The sequence below is a fragment of the Colius striatus genome, chromosome 26 (genome assembly GCF_028858725.1).
Source record: "Colius striatus isolate bColStr4 chromosome 26, bColStr4.1.hap1, whole genome shotgun sequence".
NCBI classification, from domain to species: domain Eukaryota; kingdom Metazoa; phylum Chordata; class Aves; order Coliiformes; family Coliidae; genus Colius; species Colius striatus.
In genome coordinates, this window is record NC_084784.1 from 3,285,643 (window position 1) to 3,308,182 (window position 22,540).

A 22,540-nucleotide genomic window follows, 5' to 3' on the forward strand; every position below is an offset into this window, starting at 1 on the left:
CAGCGCTCCTGCTGCCCCCTGCTCCAGTGACCGCGCTGCTGTCGCCACTGCAGCCCCGGTACCGGTGTTTGGGGCGGGGGGGGGGAAGAGAGAGGGGGAGGCCGCCCCCCCGCACGCACACGCTCCCCCCCCAGCGTTAAGGTGGAGCTGCCTTCGGCTCTTAAGGTGGACGGAGAGATTGGGGAGCGGACACACCCGGCCCTGGGAACCGGCTCCCAAACTGCTGATTCACTGCGGGGGGGGGTGCAGGAGAACGAAGACCCTGCCCCGGCTGGGGATGGAGGGGGATGGGAGGGGAGACGGGGGGGCACAGGGCCAACATCCCCTCCCCACCCGCACAGCCCCTCTCCCCCACGCGGGACGCCGGCAATCCTGACTCATGTTCCCCCCCCCGCCCAAAATCAACCCCCTCCGCGCTGAGACCGCGCACACTCGTGTCCTTGGCTGTCCTGCCGAGCCCAGAGCAGTCAGGGGGCATCGCCCCCCCTCGACCCCGACCCCCCCAAAACACGCCCACCCCGGGGGTGAGCCAGTCCTTGTGAGTGGGGAACCCCACGCGTGTCCTCCCGTGTCTCTCCCACCTCCCTCCCCCCCCATTTGTCCTCCTGTGACCTCGGTGCCCCTCCACCAGCGCCCCCCCCCCCGCCGTGCCCCCTCCCCTTCGCGCAGCCCCGCGCGCGTCCCCGCCCCCCGCGCGCGTCCCCGCCCCCCGCGCGCCGCTCTCGCGAGATCAGCCCCGCCCGACGGCGGCCGGAGACGCGCAACGACCCCCCGGTACCGACCCCCGGTACCGACCCCCGGCACCGACCCCCTCCCGGGTACCGACCCCCCCGGCCCCGCCGTGAGCGCCCCCGGCCATGGCCGACCCCAAATACGCCGATCTGCCCGGAATCGTGAGTGCGGGACCGGGGGGGGGATTCGGGGGGGTCCTGGGGACGGCACAGGGGGGGCAGCGGGGTCTGGGGGGGTCCGGGGAGATCGAAGGGTCTGGGGGGGGATGAAGTAGCCAAGGAGAGGATGAGATTTGGGGGGGGATGTGGAGTGTCCAGGGAAGGGGGGTCTGGGGGAGGTCTGAAGACGTCGGGGGGGTCTGAGGGGGGTCTGAGGACATCGGGGGTGTCTCAGGTAAGGGGGGGATCGTGGGGGCTGAGCGGATCGGTGGGAACTGGGGGGCACTGGGGAGGATTGAGGGGACCGAGGGGGTCTGGGGGGGGCTCTGGGTGGGTCCGTGGGGGGTTTGGGGAGACTGGAGGGGGGTGTCAGGGGAGTGGAAGGTGTCAGGGGGGCACGGGGGAGGTTGGGGTGCATTTGGGGGCCGAGGAGGGGCTGTGAGTGGGGTGTTCGGGGGAGTCCAGAGGGATGAGGAGCCCGTTTGTGCCCCAGGCCAGGAATGAACCCGACGTCTACGAGACCAGCGACCTGCCCGAGGACGACCAGGCGGAGTTCGAGGCGGTAAGGCCTGGCCGGGCCGTGCCGGGGGCTGGGGGCGAGCGGGGGTCCCGCAGCGCCCATCCCGCACGTGCCCCCGCGCTGCCGCGTCCCGGCCCTCGCTGGGGGCTGCGGGGGGTCCCGAGCAGCCTCCGGGGCCGGCCCGTGGGGTGCTGGCGGCTCCCGGCGCGGTCCCGCTCGCGGCTCGGTGCCTCCCGGGGTGTTTCCCCGCCGCCGGCTCCTGTCCCGCGGCTGCGGCTGTGTCCGGGCTCCCGGGCGCGGCACTGACCGGCGTTTCCCCCGCTCTTCCCCTCCCTGCTCCCCACCCGGCCTGGACACTAGTTTGCACAAGTAAGGCCGGTGCTGCTGCTGGGGCTGCATGCGGGGAGGGGGCGTGATGGGGGGCTGGTTGTGCCTGGGGGTCCGTCTGTGCCAGGGTCGGGTTGTGCCAGGGTTGGGTTGTGCCAGGGTTGGGTTGTGCATGCTCCTGCTGCTCCTGCTGCTTCTGCTGCCGCTGCTGCTCCTGCTCCTGCTGCTCCTGCTGCTGCTGCTGCTCCTGCTCCTGCTGCTCCTGCTGCTCCTGCTGCTGCTGCTGCTGCTGCAGTCCCCCGCTCCCCCTTACCCTCTCTGCCTCTGCCCTGCCTGCACGTGCTGCCCTCCTCTCCCTGCGGGACCCCCGGCATCCCCTGACCCCCCCCCCCCCCCGCTTCCAAAGCTCAGCCCCAGGCTGCCCCGGTGGCCTCGATCCCCCGTGGGGCTGGGGGGGGTCAGTGGGAGCCGGGGCCGGGCCGTGGCACCCCCATCCCGTGGCCACGTCCCGCTGCCACGCTGTGCCCCCAGCCCCCGGGTGCCGCGGCCGCCGCCGCCCGACCTCCTGACGCCTGTTTTGTCTCTCTCTCCCCCCCACTCTGCTCCTTAACCTTGCTCTGCCTTTCTCACCCCCGGGAAACGCCAGGAGCTGGTAAGAGCCCGGCGTCGGCCGCCGGATCCCTGCGCTGTGCTGGCGGCGCCCCCCGCCGGACGGGACCCCCCGGCGCCGCTCCCGCTGCCTCCCCCCTGCTCGGCCCCCGCAGCTCCCCGGGGCTCCCCAGACCCCCGGCAGGGGAGGGTGGGCTTCGTGGGGGCTGGGACAGCCCAGGCTGGCTGTCAGCACCCTGCTGCTCGTGGGGCTGCCCAAAGGGCTCCGTCCCGGGGGTCACTCGCCCCTCTGGCCCCGCGGGACCCTCCCCTCGGGGGGCAGGAACCGGGGTCGTGCCCAGCAGCCAACAGCCACGGCCGCCCCAGCAGCCCCTGCGCCAGGCACCGTCCCCGTGGGTCAGTCCCTGGGGCTGTGCCCCTGTGCTGGGCAGGATGGGGCCGCCATCATCCCCCCGGCGCCGGCAGCGTGGGGGGCGGCAGCTGCCCCCCAGAGCCTCGGGGCCGCGTGTCCCTGACGGGCAGCGCTGTGTGTGCAGGAGGAGCTGAGCAGCACCAGCGTGGAGCATCTCATCATCAACCCCAACGCTGCCTACGAGAAGTTCCGGGACAAGCACCTGAGCACCGAGGGTGTGGGTGAGCTGGGGGCTGTGGGGGCGGCCGGGGGGGTCCCTGTGCCACTGGGCTGCCCAGGGGGGGCTTTTGGGCTGACACCCAGCTCTTGCTCTGCCAGATTTCTCCGACCGCATCAGCAAGCCCAGGACAACGGGCTACAAGGCTGGGGAGTATGAAATGGTGAGTGCAGCACCCAGCCCACAGCCCCCACGGCATCCCCCCAGCCCGGGCTGTGAGCAGGGAGGGAGGTGAGGAGGCAGCTCTGGGCTCGTGGGGACGGGGCCTCTGGGTGCTGGGGGGTGGCTCCTCCAGCGGCTCGGGACCCCTCTGCCCCCCCCACGGGCCAGGGCAGCCGGGTCCAAGCCCATCCCTGTGCCCAGCTGGGCGAGGGGCCGGGTGCCAGAGAGACGCCGCAGCAGCGGTACCAGCGGCTGCAGCACGAGGTGCAGGAGCTGGTGCGGGAGGTGGAGCAGATCCAGGTGAGCGCGTCCCCTCCAGCCCTGCCCCGTCCCGTCCCGGGGAGAGCCCAGCCCGGGGCTGACCCTGCCTCTGGGATCCCTCCCGGTGCCGGCAGAGCGTGGCCAAGGACACGGCGGCGCAGGAGGAGCTGACGCCCGTGGCGCTGGCGCGGCAGCTGGAGGGGCTGAAGCAGCAGCTGCTCTGCAGCCACCTGCAGAAGCTGCTGGGCCCCGCCGCCGCCGTCGACCTGGCAGACCCCGACGGAGCCTTGGCCAAGTGAGCGTGGGGCTGGGGGCTGGGGGCTGGGGGCTGGGGGCTGGGCGGTGAGGGCAGCCCCGTGCCCACCCGCGCGTCCCCCCTCGCCCAGGCGCCTGCTGCAGCAGCTGGAGGTGGCCAAGTGCGGCAGAGCGGCGCCGGGGAAGAGCCCGTCCGGAGCCGCGGCGCCCGCCGCCGACGCCGTCACCTTCGAGCTGTTCTGGAGGCCGGAGCGGGAGCAGTTTGCCCACACGGCCAAGGTGGGCGCGGGGCCGGGGGGCTGCGGCCCAGCCCGGCGGGGGGGCCGTGCCACCCTCAGCCCCTGCCCCTGCCCGCAGGTGGCCGAGCTGGAGAAGCGCCTGGCGCAGCTGGAGGCGACGCTGCAGTGCGAGCCCGACGGCCAGGTGAGGGGCTGGGGCTGCACCCCCTGCACGCGCCCTGCCCCAGCCCCCTGCCCGGCTCACGCCGCCTCCTTCCCCGCAGAACCCGCTGCTGGTGGGGCTGAAGGGCACCAGCCTGGTGGTGAGTGGGGTTGGGGGGCTGTGGGGGGTGGGGGTCCCTTCCCCCGTGGCACCGGTGGCACAGCCCCCGGGGGGCTGCAGCGGTCCCTCAGCCCCAGCCCCCTCCGCAGGAGGCCGTGCAGGTGCTGCAGGCCAAGGTCAACCTGCTGGACGTGGCCGTGCTGGAGCAGGTGGAAGCCCGGCTGCAGGTGAGGGGCAGGGCCTGGGGGTCCCGGGGTGGCAGCAGGGGGGGGTGGGCACGGCTGGAGCCGGGGGTCTCCCGTCTGCTGCCCCCGCCCAGAGCGTCCTGGGGAAGGTGAATGAAATCGCCAAGCACAAGGGCACGGTGCAGGACGCCGACACGCAGAGCAAGGTGGGAGCTGGTGGTCGGGGGACCCCGACACCGCCCCTTGTCCCTTGTCCTGGGCTGGGGGCTGTGCAGGGCCCCCCTGGCCTGTGCTGACCCCCTCCCTGCCGCGGCTGCTGCGCCCCCCTCCGCAGATCCACCAGCTCTACGAGACGCTGCAGCGCTGGGACCCCGTGGCCAGCACCCTGCCCGACGTGGTGCAGAGGCTGCTGACGCTGCGGGACCTGCACGAGCAGGGTGAGGGGCTGCAGGGGCTGCTGGGCACACGGGGGGGTCTCTGCTCCCCACTCCCCCTCCCCCAGCCCACGCTGAGCTCTCTGCTCCCTCCCAGCCACACAGTTCGGGCAGGTCCTGGTGCACTTGGACACCACGCAGCAGGAGGTGGCTGCTGCTCTCAAGGACAACGCCGTGCTGCTGGCAGAGGTGGGTCCTGGGAGCATCCCTCCATCAGATCCCCCTGTAGGGGAGTCCCCATCGTGCCCCCCAGCTCAACCCCTTCCCCACCCCCCCCCAGGTGCAGAAGACAATGAAGGAGAACTTGGCCATCGTGGAGGACAACTTTGCCGACATCGACGCCCGCATCAAGCGGCTGCAGAAGTGAGAGTGCCCTGGAGACCCTCCCCAGGCCCAACCCAGGCACCCACCACCCCCCTGGGCCCTGGTCACCCCCGGGGGCTCCCACCCTGCCCCCCATCCTGCAGGTACCAGCCCTGCTTGGACATAGCCCAGCTCTGCCTCTGCACAGCCTAGGGGCTGGGAGTGGGGCTCTTCCCCACCCCTCTGTGCCCACTTTGGGGTGGGGGGAGGGTCTCTGTACCCCCCCCAGGTTTACCCCAATAAACAGCTCGTCTCAAAGCGTGTCTGTGGGGCATCTCTGGGCCCTGGGGTGCCGCTGGGACCTCACAGCAGTGAGGTCTCGTGAGAGTGGTGGCAGGGGGTGGTGTGAGCCCTGAACCAGCCCTTGGCGCTCCAGTGCCTCCCCATCGCCATCATCCTCATCCCCTTCTCCTTCTCCATCCCCATCCTCATGTGGGTGGGCACAGCAGAGGGGTCCAGCTGGGGTTAATAAGGCACACAGCTCACAGTCCCCTGAGAAAGGGTTTAATGGGGGGGGGAGGGCACTGCTGCTGCTTTCAACTGAAAGGAAAGCCAGGCTGAGCCCCCCCGGCAGAGACAGACACATCCACACACTATGTACAGTGACATGGGCACCCCCTGCACCCCCCCCTCCATCCTGCCTCCATCCCTGGGGCAGAGAATCGCCTCCCCCTTCGCCCTCCTTGAGCAGGGTTGGGGGGAGGCAGTGGGGGGCTCACCCAGCAAGGAGTGATTGCAGGCCTGACAAAGGCAAGGTCAGGATGGGATGAAGGTTGGGATGGGGCCGGCCCAGACTCTTTGGTTTCAACATTAAGACTTTGCCCAGAGGGCAGGGAAAGGTTCCAGGCACTGGAATGGAAGGGCTCAGCAAAACCAGGTGACCTAAAGCACCTCATCAGGCTTGTGGCTTCACCCAGCAACATCCATCCACTGATGCTCAGAGCCTGGAAGAAGGGAGACCCCAGGGTGTTCCCCCCCTGTCCCACACCAGGCACGTGAAAAGGCATTTCCCACCTCAGCCCACGTTGTGCTTTGGGCCTCCCCCGATGGCTGCAACCTCCTGCTTAGGACAGGGAGTTGAGGAAATGGCTCTCCCCTGCCAGGGTGCTCAGCATGGAGCTCATGTCGCCCACAGCCATGTTGGCACCTCCAGAAGCAGGAAACAAGAGGCTGGAGTCGGGGCTGGGGGGCCCAGGCAGCAGCATGGGGGTCTCTGCGTCGTCCACAATGGCAGCAAAGTCAAGGTGCGTGTTCTCCAGGTCCAAGGAGTCCAGGCTGTTGGCCACTTGCTCCCCCACATCGGGGTAATAACAGGAGCTGCCTTTGAGTCCTTCCAACCCCCCGCCGTAGTGCCCGGGACCCCCACAGCTCGCTGCTGTTTGCCCCAGCAGCTTCTGCCCCCCTTTGCCCACCTGCCCTGGGTAACACAGCAGGGCGTGACCCGGCCCCTCTGCCGCGGGGTGGGCGGGGGGCAAGCGGGGGACCCTCCGGGAGGCGGCTGCCACCCCCTCGTAGGAGTGACCCGGCTGAGCCAGGCTCAGGCTGCCCACGTAGCTCAGGCTGCTCTGGGGACCGGGGGGCTTGGGACCAGCCGGGGGATGCGGCAGCAGCTGGGGGACGAAGGACGGGGCGCTGCCGGGGTGGGGGGTCTGCGCCAGGCCCTGGAGGTGACCCGGTTTGCTTTGGTAAGCAGAGTACTTGGGGCTGAGGTAAGGGGGCGCTTGCAGGGCTTGGCACTGCCCGCGCTCCGTGCCCAGCCCCACGCCGGCCTCGCCTCCCTTGGAGGCCAGTTGGTTTCCCCACATCAGCTCCTGCTGAGCCTGCACGTAGCTGCGGACCATCCCCTCCTTGCTGTGCACGCCGGGGCTCGGGGCTCTCCTCGTGCCGGGGCTCAACACGCCCAGGTAGCCGACGGGCGCCGGCTCCTCCGGCCGGTAGCCGCTTCCAGCCGGGGCTCGGCCGAAGGGCGCGGGGGGCTGCGTGTGCCCGGGCAGCCTGGCGCTGTGGCAGGGAGCCAGGGCCGGGGCGGCCGCCGGGTACCGCTGCTCAGATTTGATCTGCAGTCGGTTCAGCCGGTGCCCGGCGGAAAACCCGCCGCCCTGGCACGAGCTCACGGCTTTGGGGGGCTGCCCGCAGGGAGCGGGGAGGGGGTACTCAGTCCTTGGGGGGTGACAGTGACCCCCGGGCAGGGCGGCGGCGCTCAGCTGCCCAGAGCTCGCGTCCGCGCTGCCCCGGGGAGGAGGCTCGTCCCAAGGCGCCGGCAGGGTCCCGCCGGCATCGCTCACACCCGCGAAGTGCTGGTCCAGCTGGCACTGAGGCAGGCTGAAGTCCTGAAGGAACCCTTCCTCCACGTCCCCGTGCCCCCCCGCGCTGAGGGGCAGAGCCGCCGCGCTCCGGGGGGCGCCGCCATAGAGACCCTCACACTGCAGCTCCACGGGCTGGCACGGGAAGCTTTCCCCCGGGTAGCCCAGGTACTGCTCCACGTCCAACACGCCGGCCCCCGCGCCCGCGCTCTCCAGGAACACGTTCTCGCTGATGCTGGGTGGGCGCGGGGAGAAGACGTGGCGCCGGGGGTCGGCATCCGACCCCCCCAAAGGCGTCAGCGGAGTCCTGCCCGCGGCCCCCGGCGCGCTCACGTTCCCCGCGCTCCTAAAGCGCTGCACCCGGGGCACGGGCGGAGGGTCGGCGGCCGGCCGGGCGGGGTCGCTGGCACGCCGGGCGCCGTGGCGGGGCGCCGCCGGAGGGGCGGCGTAGCCCGGGTAGCCGTTGGAGCTGCGGCTCCGCGGCAGCCCGTTGGCGAGGAAGCGCGGCTCGGCCGGCCCCGGGTAGTCCCCGGCGCGGCAGCCCGAGCCCGCCCCGTCCAGGCCGGGCAGCGGGGTAGGGGGCGGCCCCCCCGTAGCCGCGGCGTATTTGGCTTTGAGGCGGTAGCGCTGCGCCGGGCTGAGGGTGCCCAGCCCCGGCAGCCCCCCGCAGCCCGTGGCGTCGTCCGGGGACGCGGGCTCGTAGGCGTCCGGCAGCGCGGGCACCGGCGGGTACGGCGAGGCCAGCGACGAGCGGCGGCTCACGGTGTAGGCGGAGCTGACGCTGCTGGTGCCGCTGCCCCGGCGCTCGCTCGGCGGAGCCGGCTCCGGCGCACACGGCTCGGCCAGGCGCCGGTGAGACGGGGCGGGCGCGGCGGTGCCGGGCGGCTCCCCGCAGAGGCCTGAGGAGAGAGGGGGACCGAGAGTTACCGGCACGGCGGGGCACGGGCAGCCGCGGGCGAGCCGTGGCGAGGGGATCGGGGTGGTGGCGACAAAGGTGAAGCTGAAGGTAATTCGGAGCCGTCGGCATTGAGAGCCGGGAGCCCGCAGCAGCAGCCGGAGGACAGCAGGGGAACCCCTCCGGTTTCGCCCGTGGGAGCAGCCCCGCGCCGGGCAGGGACAGGGAAGCAGAGTCTCACCGGCGCCAGGGACGGCTGGCAGGCTCAGGCTCTTGGTAGCCGGCGGCTGCCTCATGTGCTTCAGCTTGTCAATGCGCAGGTTTTCCAGCTTGTGGAGGGCCATGAGCCCCGAGGTGCCCATGGGCTCCCCTGGCACCACGTCCTCCAGGGTGGACAGGTCCTCGTAGCTGCCGCCGGCGTTGCCGGCCATCTCCACGCCGCTGTCGTTGTTGGTGGTGCTGCCGAGCGGGGAGCGCTCGCTGCTGCAGGACGACTGCCCGCCCGGGCTGGGCTGAGGCTTCTGGGGGCACCCAAAGCACCGAGCAAAGAGGGGGAAAAGAGAGATGAGACAGCCAGGGCACAACGCGACCAGCCACCCTGCCCGTGCCGACCGACTCCCCTGGCACACCCCCGACCCTCCTGAGCTCCTCACCAGGGCCAAATCGGGCAGCAGGAGTTTGGCATCGTCCTTCCTGGCCTCGGTGACACCGTTTGTGTCTTTCTCCTGCTTCATGTCCTGGGGGTGGGCAGCGGGGGTGGGCAAGGCACGGCCTGGCACCGCGTCCCCTCGGTGCTTCTTGGTGACGTGGGCGTCGGGGCCGTGCACCGTCTTGACGTGTTTGCGCAGCGAACTGGGGTCTGTGTAGCGCTTGGTGCAGCCAGGGATCTTGCACACGTAGGGCTTCTGCCAGGGCAGGGCAAAAGGGGGCAGGGAGGGGGTGAGTTCTGACCAGAGATCCCCTCCAACAATGGGCCAGCTGGGTGTGGAACAACCTCCCCATGCCCTCCCTCTGGAGTGAGGGAGATGAGGGTGGGAAGGGATCAAAGAGGATGAGTCGCCTTGGAGAGGGCACATGGGGGGCTCCAGGAGAGCCTTGGAGAGGGCACATGGCGGCTCCAGCAGAGCCTTGGAGAGGGCACATGGGGGGCTCCAGGAGAGCCTTGGAGGGGGCACATGGAGGGTTCCAGCAGATCCTTGGAGGGGGGCACAGGGCAGGGGAGTGAAGGTGGGGACACCAGTGACCGAGGAAGGGAGCAGGGAGGTAAGGATGGAGTTGGGATGGAGAGTTCTCAGAGCAGAGGGTTACTGAGGGGCACAAGGGGTGGATCAGGGTGCAGCTGGGTCTGTACCTCGTTGGAGTGGGTGCGGTTCTGGTGCTTGGCTCGGTCAGAGGCGTTGGAAAAGGCCTTGTTGCAGCCCTCGTGCTCACACACATACGGCTTCTCCCCCGTGTGCGAGCGCAGGTGAGTCTTGAGGTTCTCCAGGCGGGAGTAGGCTTTGTTACAGCCCTCAAACTGTGCAGGCAAGCAGGGGGAAACATGGCACACACCTCCAGTAGCACCTGTGCCACCTCAGGGGCACGGCCACACAGCCCCACACAGCCCCTCACCCTACCCATGACCCCTCACTGGTGGGGTGGGAAGGGCCCTGCAGAGCTGCTCCAGCCCCAGCCCCTGCTCCAGCAGGTTCCCCTGGCTCAGGCTTCTCTTCCCCAGGCTGAGCAGCCCCAGGGCTGCAGCCTTTCCTCCTCACACACACATCCCATCCCCTCAGCATCTACCCAGCCTGTCACACGCCTCCTCACCTCTGCCATGCCCTTGACCCCACAGGCTCTGGTCTGCCACCCATCAACGCCCCTCTTCACACACTACCCTGCTGTTGACCACCCTGCCTGCCACACACCAGAGGTGCCAGCTCACACTTCTGCTGGGCTCCAACCCCCCAGCAGCTCAGCTCAGCTCAGCTCAGTTCAGCTCAGCTCAGCTCAGCTCAGCTCAGGCTTTGCCACGGCTGCTGCCAGCTCACCGTGCACTTGTGAGGCTTCTCGCCCGTGTGCCGTCTCATGTGCACCACCAGCATGTACTGAGCCTTGAAGGGCCTCTGCTCCCGGGAACAAGCTGCCCAGTGGCACACAAACTCCTTCTTCTCCCCGTGGATGTGCTCGTTGTTGATGTGCTGAGGAGAGAGGGGGCATCAGCTGGTGGCACTGGGGAGGGTACTGAGGGGTCAGGGTGTGCTCGGACAACGTCACGCAGAGGGACTGGGGTGGCAGGTGAGGACACCAGAGGCAGCTTTTGGGTCTGGGTGTACCCAGGCAGGCCCTGACTCACATGCACCAGCTGCTCCTGGGTATCAAACTCCTTGGCACAACCATCCCAGTAGCAATTGGTTTCATACACAGTCTCAGACTCGGGTTTCCCATCCTCCTTCTCCAGGTCCTCTCGGACGTCCAGCATCCCCAGCAAGGGGTCCTGAGGAGCAGAGCCACATCAGCACTCCCAGGTAGGACCCTCGGTGCTCCCCATTGCTGGGGGGACACCTGAGGGAGCAGGGGTTGTGGGGGGCTCCAGGCTTGGGGGGGGTACCTGGGTGCCTGTGGAAGCTGGGCTGGAGATGTCACCTTCAGATCTCTCCTCTGGGTATTTGACAGTCAAGGGGCTGCTCAGGCTCCACTCCAACTTCAGCTGCTGCCAGGGCAAAGCGGGAAGCAGTCAGCACCGAGATGCCCACTGCACCACCACTTCTGTAGGATGCTTCTATGGGTGCCAAACCTCCCCCTTCCCCTTACCTGGCAGTGTTTGAGGGTGCCACGAGCTGGGGCATGGTGCAGGAGCCCTGGGCGGGTGGGGAGATGCTCGTGGGAGCTACAGGGTGGGGTGGGAGTGGTGTGGCTGTACAGGTGGCCTTGGCCCTTCTGCTGGCTGGGTGAGCTCTGGTACCCCAGGGATGGGCTGCAGAGAGGGACAAGCAGATGCCAGCAGCCAGAGATGAGAAACTGAGGCTCTTTCTGAGATCCCAAAGCGTCTGAACTCCCCCAACCCACCGTCCCCACCCTGCTCCCACCTTCCTTCCCCCTTCCCCGAGCTGGGAACTGAGGCTCTGAGATGGACAAGGTGGTCAGGGGTGGGGAGGGCTGAGGTCTGGAGGCCTGGAGCCCACCTGATGGTGCTGATGGAGAGGTGGCCGTAGGAGCCGCCGGCCGAGGCGCAGCGGGAGTTGATGAAAGCCACGAGGGAGTTGGGGGAGGTGCGGATGACGGTCTGCAGGTCGATGCTGGAGTCTGACAGAGGCGAGATGGACAGTGCCCGCTTCTTGCCCAGCCTGCCCACGCCACGGGGCGTCGAGAACCGTGAGCCTGGCGGTGGCAGCAGAGAGGGGAGGGGGAATTCCCCTCAGCCTGGGGCTTAGGAGGCTGAAGGAACACCCCAAGGACACAAACCCGGTGCTTTGGAGCCTGGGGGAGGACCCTGAGTGTGCTGGTTGGCTTCTGAGATGGGATGGGATGGGATGGGATGGGATGGGATGGGATGGGATGGGATGGGATGGGAGAGAAGGGAGGAGAGGAGAGGAGAGGAGAGGAGAGGAGAGGAGAGGAGAGGAGAGGAGAGAAGAGAAGAGAAGAGAAGAGAAGAGAAGAGAAGAGAAGAGAAGAGAAGAGAAGAGAAGAGAAGAGAAGAGAAGAGAAGAGAAGAGAAGAGAAGAGAAGAGAAGAGAAGAGAAGAGAAGAGAAGAGAAGAACAGAATGACTCCAGTTGGAAGGAACCTGCAATGATCATCTTGTCCAATTGCCTGACCAGTCTGGGGCTGATCAAAAGTCAAAGCATGTTATTAATGGTGCTGTGCAGGTGGCACTTCAGTGCTGACAGGCCCAGGGCACTGGGTGCCTCTCTAGGAAGCCTCTCACAGTGTCTGACCTCTCTTTTGGTAAAGAAATGCTTCCTGACACCTAAACCTCCCTGGTTCTGTGAGAGCATCCCAAGTGAAGGGCCTGATCCCCTTGGCCACGAGCAGCACAAACCCCCCTGAGCATCCCTGTCCCAGCAAAGGCACCTGCAGCTCCATCAGCCTCCTCCCTGCTCCAGCCCTGCCCAACCCCCAGCCCCCCAACACTGACACCCCACAGACATCAACCCATCTCCAGGAGATGCCTCAGCCCCTTGTAGGAGCCTCAGCCCCTTGTAGGAGGCTCAGCCCACCCCAAGCCCGGAGCCTTACCCTCAGCAGCGCCTGGCTGCTCACTGCCTGGCACCAGCCCATGGTGCTGGGGCACCAGCCCACGGTGGCTGCTCATGAGGTTTGTCTGGTGGCACAGGGGGAAATCGAAGCCTGGCAGGAGGAGAAAGATGAGGAGGGGGAGGGAAAATCTTTAGGGTGGGTGGCACAAGGCGAGAGGGAACGTCCAGAGCATCCCTGAAGCCAAGGGCTGGCTGTGAAGTCGGGTGCCCCTTAGCTCAGAGCTGCCAGGACCAAAGTTGGGGGGAGGGGGCTGCCACCGACCTGGTGCCCCCGGGGCTGGGGGGGGCCGGCCCGGGGGGGGCCCGCAGGCAGCAGTGCTCCGAGTAGCCGGCAGCCGGGGGGCTGACGGGGTTGAACATGGCTCGGCCGTGTCGGGGCTCGGGGGGCTCAGCGGGGTCCTCGCGGCCGCCGCGGCCTGAAGGGGGAGAAAAATGGGGGGAGGGGGACATGGGGGGGGGGGGGAGAGTTTCGGTGTTGTCCGCCAGGGGGCGCCGCGGCCCCGCGGGAGCGCGCACGGAGCCGCGAGTGCAGACCCCGAGCGCTGAGCCCTGTGTGCAGACCCCCGAGTGCAGCCCCTGTGTGCAGAGCCCTGTGTGCAGACCCCTGTGTGCAGAGCCCTGTGCACAGACCCGCGAATGCAGACCCCCATGAGTACAGACCCCCCAAGTGCAGATCCCCAATTGCAGAGCCCCCAGTGCAGACCCCGAGTGCAGAGCTCCATGGGATCTCCCCATGTGGAGACCACCACATCCCCCTGTGTACAGCCCTCCAAGTACAGCCCACCAAGCACAGAGCTCCATGTGCAGCCCCTCTGTGTACAGACCACCACAGCCCTGCATGTACCAGCCCTCTGTGTGCAGCCCACTGTGCACAGACCACCATGTACAGCCCCTTACACACAGCCCACCATGCACAGCCCACCATGTACAGCCCCTTACACACAGCCCTGCATGCACAGCCCACCATGTACAGCCCCTTACACACAGCCCTGCATGCACAGCCCACCATGTACAGCCCCTTACACACAGCCCACCGTGCACAGCCCACCATGTACAGCCCCTTACACACAGCCCTGCATGCACAGCCCACCATGTACAGCCCTGCATGCACAGCCCACCACACACAGCCCTCTGTGTGCAGCCCCACCAATGAACATCTCTGCATCCCCAAACACTTTGGGGTCCCTCACCCTGCTGTGGTGACCCCTGGCATTTTCCCTTGCCCCCTCCCACACCCACACATCCCCGTGCTCCCTTCCCTGTTCCCCACCTGGGGCACAGCCCTGTGTGTCCCTGGGAGGGAGGTGGGGCTGGTCTGTGGAGCCAGGGATGGTAAAACCATGCCTCTGGTACAAGCCACAGTGACCAGACCCTTGCCCAGCTCAAGGCCACCTCTGGTAGCTCAGCACAGTGGTGACACCATCACAAGTGGCCACCCACCACAAGCATCCCTGGGTGCCGCCTCACACTGCTGCCTGGCACTGGATGAGGAGGGTCCTGCCCCAGCAAGAGTCCCAAGAGCCCACTGCAGGGTCTGCTGCGAGGGGGATGCAAATCCACACCCTGTGCACCCAGACACCCACCAAACATCTGCCCCCTGCTGCACACACAGCTGTGAAGGGCAAAAATCAGGCACAATAGATGATGAGAACCATTCCTGGTCAAAGGACCCCAGCTGGCACCTTGCTCTGCCCTCCTGGCAGCATCTGCAGCTCTCACCCAGCCCTGCCTTGCCCGTGGGTCCTCACCCTGCCTGCAGGCTCCAACCCTGCCCCATCCCACCCACACACAGCTCCCCCTGCCCCAAGGCTCAGCCCAGCCCATGTCCCATCCCTGCCTGCAGGTTCCTACCCTGTGCCTGGGTCCCACGGCCACGGGCACGTCACCAACCCCAGCTGTGCTTTCAGCCTCTGCACCCCAGGTCCTGGCCCACAGCTCCATCCTCCCCCATGGGCACTGTCCTGAGGGGTTCACATGAAGGACAGAAGCTCTGGAAGGAGAATCCTCCCCCCCTCCCAGGGTGAGGGTAGAGGCACATGTGGGTGGTGCTGGGAACAAGCCCCCCTCAGCTTCCCCCCTTTGAGAGACCAAGGGAATCTCCCCAAACAAGGGGCCTGGGAGAGTGGGAGCCCCTCACCCTGCTGGGAAGGGGCTGGGCTGGGTTTGGAGCAGGGGCAGGGGCTGGGGGAGCTGAGGGGGGCAGCAATTCTTCCGCATGAGTTGCCCCTTTGAAAGCTCGTCCAGGGGCTTTGTGAGAGTGTCAGGCTGGAAGAATGGAGGGGGGGGGGGCAACGGGGCAGGGAAAGGGGAGGGAGGTACCAGGGATGGTGGTGGAGCTGGGGGCAGGCAAAGGAAAGAGAGATGAGTAGGAAATGAGGTGTGTGGGGGGGGAGAGGTGGCAGAGAAAGGGCCCCTTACCTGGGCCTTGCAGCAGAGGTTGGGGGTTTACTCCAGGGGAAGCCCCTCAGCTGCCCCCCAGCCCAACTACAGCGTCTAATGAAGAGGTTTGAGAGTCCCTCATGAGGTTTGTCCAGTTGAGGAGTCGCCCACAACACCCTACTCCCGCCCCCCACACATGCAGCCACGTCCCTGTGCAAGCAGGAGATGCTGGGGGGCTGCCTGGAGCTCAGCAAAGCCAAAGCTGCCTGTCTCCCCCTCCCTCGAGCCACCACCTCAGCTCCCTGAGCATCACCTGAGCAACTGCCCCAGGGCCCAGCTGGCTCCCACCACCCCACAGCCATCACCAACACGGGCTCAGGACCTGCTGCCCTGAGTTCTGAGCAGATGGGGCAGCTTCCAGGAGAAGGGTTAATCCACCTTTGGTCTTTGTGATGTCCCCTCTGCCTTGCTGTTAGTCCCATTTGCCTGGCTGTGCCTTGCCCATCACTCATCTGCAGAGCGACCACCCCCCCTGGCCACGCTCCTGTGCCCCCTGAGCGAGGGGAACCTGCTTTAGCAGGGGCTGCAGCAGCTCTGCAGGGTCCTGCCAGCCCCCACCACCCTGTGATACCCCCTCAGCACCCACTACACAGCCTGGGGGGACTCAGGACCCCACCACCCCCAGTCCTTGGGAGGGTCAGAGTCCCAAGGCACCAACACAGCCCTTCCTCCCTGATGCCAGGCAGAGCAGAGGAACCCAGTGAGCAGCCCCAGCTTGGCAAACCCTGGTTGTCCCCTCTGGGTCAGCCTGGAAGCAGCGAGACGCCAGCTGGGCACCGTGGCAGTGCCACCAGCACCGCGCAGGATGGGTCGGGGAGGTGGGGGGGCTGAAAGTCGTCCCCCACACACACTGCACCGTGCTCCCCTCAACCCATGGGGGCTCCAGGGGCTCCCCAGGCCTCTGTGGCCCCCCGAGCAGGGGGAGCTGGAGGGGGCTGAGGCCGAGGGCAGCCAATGGGAAGCAGCCTGCAGCTCGCCCCGCGCCGCCTCGCCTCCCCCGCTGCCGCCCGCAGCCCACCCAAGTCGCAGCCTATGGGCATAAATTTGAGAGCCAGGCGCAGCCCAGGATTGAGGGGAATCTTCCCTCAGTCTCCTCCTGCCAAGAAACTCAAACTGAAACACATTCCTCCTCCTCTCTTGCCAAGAAAACAAGGAGCTCGAGCCAGCGGCCGGGAGCGGTTGAAGCGAGGGGCTGAGCTCCAGACTTCCAAACGTCTGCACAGGAGGGGGTCAGGACCGGCCACCCCCTCCCTCCTTCCCTCCTTCCCTCCCTGCCCCCAGCTCCTTGCCTTTTATTTCCTGCAAACACATCTAAAAAATCTGTCATGTGGCTCGAGTTTCCTCAGGACACTGGGGAACTGGGGGGGGTTGGTGGGGAGTGAGAGGAGCTGCAGAGAGCAGGATGGTGGGGATGCCCTGACTGAGGGATGCTGGAGCTGGCTGGGGAATCACCCTCAGCAAACCTGGCTGCAGAGAGGAAGAGGAGGTGGGCTGCAGACAGAGACCCACCCCCACGCCAGCTCCCACCGGGACCACAGCCCAGCACAGAGCTGCAATGGGGAGGGGAGGGGGGGGGTCCCTGTCTCCAGCTCACTTTGTCCCCATCACATCCTCCCCCTGGCCCAGCCCCGGCAGGGTTAAACCACCCCCGGAGTCCCACTGTGGAGGAATGTGATGTCAGGCTTGGATTAGCCCCGTGGCAGCCCAGCTCCCATCGCAGGGAGCAGCAGCAGCAGCGCTGAGCTGTGTGTGGCACAATCCATCACGAGCCGCCCCAGCACAGCCCCCGGCGTGGGGGGCCTGGGGGAGGGCTCTGTGTCTGCAGCTCGGCGTTGAATGCACCAGCCTGGCCCTATGGGTTTGCATCTTGTGCAGAGGGATTTGTGTGGCCTGGTGGGGGGTGGGTTTCAGGGGGGTGGGAGTGTGCTGGCTGCTGCATGTGTGCTGCTGCGTGTGGGTGGAACGTGCATGTGTGTGGCTGCAGCTGCAGCTGGGGAGCTACAACAAGTCGTTAGGAGGGAGCTGCTCTGCTTGCAAGGCCAGGCACCCCAAACCCTCCCTCACTGAAGGAGCTGGGGGTGGGGGACGGAGCAGAAGGAAGAGGCAGGCAGAAAGCAGGGTTGCCAGAGAGCCAGGCTGGGGAGATGCCCCACAAGGCCACCTCTGCACATCAGAGAATCATTCTGGTTGGAAAAGACCTTTGAGATCATCAAGCCCAAGCCTTTTCACCCCCTCAAGAGAGGTGGGTTCCAGCCCTGGTGTAGGCAAACCCCTGAGCTGCCTCCAGTCACAGAGCCCTGCCAACATCCATCCCCCAGCAGCCCTTCCCTCGGCTGCCTTGTGACCCAAGGTCAGCCACATGCCCAATTGGTTTAACCCTACAGGGCCTTAGGAAAAACATTGATGTGGCTTTAGATCTGCAGGCACTGGAGCAGCAGCTCAGCTGGAGCTGGGGCAGTTCTGCAGCCACAGCACAGGGGGAGGGCAGAGGGTCCCTCTGAGCAGCAGGACTGAGGTGCCAAGTAGCAAGGATGGAAAAGAGCTGCCAGGGAGCCAAGGGCTTCTCATGCCAAGCAAGAGTCCAGGATCAAGTGGGACACATCCTAGCAGCCTTCCAGGACAAGTGGGGTCTGGCAGTGGCAACAGGCTCCTCCCCAGCTCTGATGTCTCCTGCACACTGCCCATCCTGCCCTGGCACCACTGAGGGTGGGGAAAAGCCACTGATGGTGGAGCAAAGAGGGTGCAACTCCTCCCTGGAACAGACCCCTTTTCCCTGCCTTGGGACCGAGCTGGGGCCAGGCCAGTTTGCACTGGGGAGCTGCCTCCCCCTGACCCCACAGGCTTTCTCCCCTCAGCCTCCAGCAGAACTGATGCACAGACCTCCCTCCCAGCTGCTTTGCTCTATGCATCTGACCCCACTGTCAGGCCAGGCCTTTAGGGCCAGCCCAAGCTCCTCTGCATGGGGCAGCTAATCTGCCCAGGACTGCAGCTGCCACAAAGCACATTGCTTCAGGTTCAGGGGGTCTGAAAGGGGGACGATTCAGGGTCATGATCCCATGCTGGTGTGGGCTGCCAAGCTCATTCCAAGGTGGTCCCTTGCCTGGAAAAGATGAGGCAGAGTAAAACCAGCTTCAGGGGGAAGTTTACACACGTGTGGAGGGAAAGGGGCAGAGATATCCATGCCAGGACACACGTGGGACAGCCTTCACTGGATTCTCCCTCCCTTCCTCCTTTCTCCAGCCCTGGCTGCCACCTTCAGCAGCCCCAACACATCCCTCATCTCCCTCATCTTTGCAGCAAGCAGCAGAGGTCCCTCCCCAGCCCACCCACCCCTCCAGCAGCACGACCTGCTGCAAGCCCCAGTTCATTCACCACCGCCCTGACGCTGCTGCATCTCAGAGGAGGGGGCCAAAACAACCCATCCCCTCGCTCTCCCACATCCACACCCACTCAGGCCCATGCACTGACATGCCTCTAGACACGTGAAGGCACCCTGACACACACACACACACACACATGTGCTGTGGGAGAGGGGAAGCTGAGCCAGCCTCAGCTCCAGCCCTGGCTGCTCGGGCTCCAGCGTATCCCAGGGCTGAGACAAGCTCGTGGAGGTGGGTTGTGGGGTGGGAGCTGACAGCTCCACGCTCCCCAGGCCTGTTCCCCCTGGAAGACAGGAGCTGCTGGCCCTCAGCCACAGCCTGAGCCGCTTCAGGAAGCCGTGGCAAAACCAGGCAGGAGTGCTGGTGCTTGATAGGTGGTCCCCAGGCAGGCAGGCAATTGTCAGGGGCTTGCATGTTGTTTGCTTTGGCCCCCAGAGCACACTAACCCTGCAAATTGCTCACACAAAGCCATTTCCCCGGCCCCCCTACCTTCAGTGGGCAGGGTGGGGGCAAGGTTTTGGGGTGAGGGTGAGGGGAGGGTGCAAACACAGCAGCAGCTGCTGTAAGAAACTGTTATGCTTCCCCCTTCCTTCCCAGGGCTGGAGGGAAATGGCAAAATTGAACATGTGGGACCTATAAAAGCCCAGCTCTGAGTCATGATGGCTGTGGGAGCTGCTGCCAGGCTCTGCTCCTTCCCCTGGCATCACCCTCCAACCCAGGCCTCAGCTGCCCTTCCACTGCGCCCAGGGTGTCTCACGCTGAGCCTGTTCCCACCCCAGCAGCTCCCTCCTGCAGGACTCCTCCTGGCATGGGAAGGGGAGGATGTGCAGGGCCTGGCAGGGACTTCCCCAGTCATTAAAGGGCTTGACAGAGGGCAGCAATCCCTTTGAATCCCTGGAGCTGCCTGTGTGTTGACACGATGAGCGTGAAGCTCCGTAGGAGCAGCACCTGGGGCAGGAGACCCCCTGTGCCTACTGAGAGGTGGTGGTGGGAGGGTCCTCAGGCTGCTCCCAGAAGTCCCCAGCCACACCTTGCTCCCCAGCCACCCCTTGCTCCCCAGCCACCCCTTGCTCCTCAGCCACCCCTTGCTCTGCCTCCTGGGACACGTTTTGTCTCTCCTGGTGCTGGGGGAGGTGGGTGGCAGACGGCTGCTTCCCTGCTCCCTGAGTCTCTCTTTCCATCCACAACCCCACCACTTAGAGCCACGTTCTCTGCCTCCATGGCTCCCCACACAGGGCTTTGCTCCCCCTAAATCAGGGCTGGGAGCTTTGACACTGGGGCTGCACCACATCTGGAAACAGCCCCATCCCCATCCTGCCCCTGCCCCAGACCTGGCTGCAGCAGAGCTGAAACCTGACTCTGCCTTTGCCTTCCTCCCCACTCCAAGGCAGTTATTTTATCAGCTGTTCACCCTGTTACCCTGCAGCTTCTGAAGGGTTTTGATGTGCCACAAGGTTTGGGCTGGGTACCTCTGCTGTGCTCCTGAGAGCATTTCTGTACAAGAGCCCCCTCAGTCTCACCCAGTGGGATCTCACACCACTGAGGCTCCCAAACAGGAGATGACAGCAAGAGAAACTGAGGCACACAGCCAAACTCCAGCCCCATGGATGCAAAACACCAACCAGGAAGATGATTGTGTACATCCAGATGCAAACAGGCTCCTCTGCCCCTGTCCTGAGGTTTGTACACACACACACTGCTGGGGGATGTTCTGGCTGGATGGGTGCTCTCCCTCCTGATCAACTCCCAGACACTCAGGGTTTCCCTCTTCTAGTACATGGGGATAGATGGACAAGAACAGGCTCAGTGACCTGAAGGGGAAAGGAAAGACCACCACAAACAGCCAGGTGACACAGGGGTCTGGGCATGTGCAGGTGGAGGTGAGGGTGCCTGCACAGGCAGGGTGGGGTCTGCAGGGGTACACACACTCCTACAGCGTGTGGGAGAGGTGGGAGGGGGTATTGCACCCCTCCTGAGGCTGCCCTGCCAGTGCACATCACAAGGTGCCCACCCTGACTCCCCTGCAGGGAAACTTCCTCACAGCTCAGCCTCACTCCAGCTCTGCAGAGCCCAAGCACAGCCTTGTCCATGCCACAGCCATCCAGCCCCAGTCACCAGGCAGCTGAATCCTCTGCATCAGCTCCATGCTGGTGAGAGGGGAGCAGCCCCTCAGGCTGTCCCTGCAGTGCCAGCTGCCTCTCCTTGTGCTGAAGGACCATTTGGAGCTCACATGTGTGCCCAGGGCACGCAGAGGGTGATTCTCTCCACAGGCCTGTGTGTACATAAGCTGCCTTAGCTCATGCTCAAGTGCAGGCTGAGCTGCCCAGCTCTCACAATGCCCTGCTCAGGAGCTTCTCCCCCTGGCAATATCTGTTCCCTTCTGCTTCTCTGTGCCACACTTGACCCTGGCCTCTGGCCCCAGGCTCCTCATGCCAACCAGGGGGTCAGGCAGAGCCAGCACCTCAACTGATGGGCACTCAGAACCAGCACAGGCAAGGACTCGACGTGCTCCACAAGTGATGTGAAAGAGCAGCTCTGCCCTCCCCTCAAAATCAGAGAGGCTTGATAAACTCTCACCAGAACCTCCTGAGGTCCAGGCAGCCTTGTTCTGTGGCAGCCTCTGCTACAGCCCACACTGGGAAGGGAAGAGGCACAGCCCCAGGGCCTGTGGGGTGAGGGCTGGGAAGCTGAGCTGCACCAGGACCTGGGCACTTTGCTGTTTCTGGGCTGCACAGAGTCTCCTCTTGACTCTCTCCTGACAGACACTTGCCCACTCGGCCTGGGCAAGCTGTCAGGGGGGCAGAAGCACCCATTGTCCCAGCACCAAACCCTCCTCCTCCTCCTCCCCTCGGAGCCTTGCCCAGAGGCCTCGGTTGGCAAGGGATACAGCTGCCCACTGTGGCTACGGGGCACGCAGGCTGGGCCACCCGGCCCATGGCCCTACCAGCCAGCCCTGGGCCACTCAACCCAGGCTGCAGAGACCCACGAGGCAGCCGGAGGAGCCCCAACACCGGGCTGAGAGGGCCGTGTCTGGCCAGCAGCTGCCCGTCGCCAGCCCCGGAGCTGCTGCGTCACTCGGGGCCAGGGCTGCAACTTCCACGGTGGCCACGGGGCCAGGAGCTGAGCTGCCTCGGAGCCGGGGCTGCCAGCCCGGGACCCTGCCCCAGCCCATCACACTGTCCCCCCACCCTCCCCTGCGCCCCCCTCCTCGTGCTCGCAGGGGCCGCAGCGGCCGCCCGCGGCTCCCGGGGCGTGGGGGGGGGTGTGAGCGCGAGTGTACGTGACGGGGCGCGCGGAGCCCCCTCCTCCCTCCCCATCCCCCCCTGACCCCCACCCCGTAACGCTCAACTCGCCCCGTCCCACCGCGCTCGGCCCCGGCTCCCGGCCCCGCGCTGGGACCCCCCCGGGCCGCGCGAACGGGAACGAGCCCCCCCACGGGCGCTGCCCGAGCCCCCCGGGGTAACGGCGTGGGGTGGGGGGTGGCGGGGGCTCCTCCGAGCTCCCACCCTCGGCCCCGACTCGCCCGACGGCTCCTACCTCCGGGAGGGTCCCGCGGCTGCGGCTGCGGCTCGGGGCGGGCGAGAAGCGGCACATCCAGGGGGACGCGGGCGGGCGGCTGGGGAGGGGGGGATGGGGGTGGGGGGGGGCGGGACGGGACGGGACGGGACGGGACGGGACGGGACGGTGCCCCCCTGCACTTCCCCGGCCCGCCCCGGGAGCCCGGACAGAAAGTTTGGCGGAGCGGCTGCGGCGGGGACGGGGACGGGGGGCGGGAGGATGGGAGGGGGGCGGCGCGTCCCGGTCCCACCGGCGGGTCCCGACTTGGGCGGCGGCGGCGCCGGGAGCGTTCGGGACGGGAGACCCCGACCGGGAACGCTGCGGCCGCTCCGAAAACCCGGGCTGGATCCTGCACACACGCACGCACACGCACACGGCCACGGGCCCCCGCGCACACGCACACGCGCGAGCGGGGCCGCCCCCACCCCCGCACCTCTCCACGGGCCGTTCCACGCGTGTGCCTCCCCCCCACACACACCCGCGTTGCCCCCTCCCCAAATTGCCCCCTCCCCGCAGCGCGGTTTGGAGCCCGTTTGGGTGCGTGTGGAGCGGACTCGCGTGTGCGCACCCACGAGGCTCCCACGGTCCTGCC

The 22,540-nt window shown here is 66.7% G+C and overlaps 2 protein-coding genes across 2 annotated transcripts; one reads left to right on the plus strand and one right to left on the minus strand.

The window, feature by feature from the left end:
* The first annotated feature begins 716 nt into the window (after positions 1–716).
* On the plus strand, positions 717–5,394 carry DCTN2 (dynactin subunit 2). Its single transcript, XM_062015475.1, has 14 exons — positions 717–893; positions 1,384–1,452; positions 2,883–2,979; positions 3,077–3,138; positions 3,339–3,437; positions 3,533–3,693; positions 3,785–3,932; positions 4,011–4,076; positions 4,156–4,194; positions 4,304–4,381; positions 4,474–4,545; positions 4,674–4,776; positions 4,871–4,962; positions 5,054–5,394. The coding sequence occupies exons 1-14, from the start codon at positions 858–860 to the stop codon at positions 5,138–5,140; spliced, it is 1,209 nt and encodes a 402-aa protein (XP_061871459.1). The 5' UTR covers positions 717–857; the 3' UTR covers positions 5,141–5,394.
* An 806-nt stretch (positions 5,395–6,200) lies between these two features.
* On the minus strand, positions 6,201–21,949 carry GLI1 (GLI family zinc finger 1). The gene is made up of 12 exons (XM_062015554.1): positions 21,928–21,949; positions 12,843–12,987; positions 12,552–12,670; positions 11,496–11,691; positions 11,125–11,287; positions 10,922–11,023; positions 10,667–10,807; positions 10,362–10,511; positions 9,686–9,850; positions 8,988–9,239; positions 8,576–8,855; positions 6,201–8,338 (listed from the first exon to the last, which is right to left on the minus strand). The coding sequence occupies exons 2-12, from the start codon at positions 12,929–12,931 to the stop codon at positions 6,201–6,203; spliced, it is 3,795 nt and encodes a 1,264-aa protein (XP_061871538.1). The 5' UTR covers positions 12,932–12,987; positions 21,928–21,949.
* Positions 21,950–22,540: the final 591 nt, after the last annotated feature.

What these genes read in the sequence shown, in the direction of transcription:
- DCTN2 (XM_062015475.1), top strand. Translation starts at nt 858, where the DNA reads ATGGCCGACCCCAAATACGCCGATCTGCCCGGAATC. An exon ending in TGAAGGGCACCAGCCTGGTG is followed by an intron (nt 4,195 to 4,303) that starts GTGAGTGGGGTT and finishes CCCCCTCCGCAG; the next exon opens with GAGGCCGTGCAGGTGCTGCA. An exon ending in GCGGGACCTGCACGAGCAGG is followed by an intron (nt 4,777 to 4,870) that starts GTGAGGGGCTGC and finishes GCTCCCTCCCAG; the next exon opens with CCACACAGTTCGGGCAGGTC.
- GLI1 (XM_062015554.1), bottom strand. Translation starts at nt 12,931, where the DNA reads ATGTTCAACCCCGTCAGCCCCCCGGCTGCCGGCTACTCGGAGCACTGC. An exon ending in CAGCTTCCACAGGCACCCAG is followed by an intron (nt 10,808 to 10,921) that starts GTACCCCCCCCA and finishes TCTGCTCCTCAG; the next exon opens with GACCCCTTGCTGGGGATGCT. An exon ending in ACCGCACCCACTCCAACGAG is followed by an intron (nt 9,240 to 9,685) that starts GTACAGACCCAG and finishes CTGCCCTGGCAG; the next exon opens with AAGCCCTACGTGTGCAAGAT.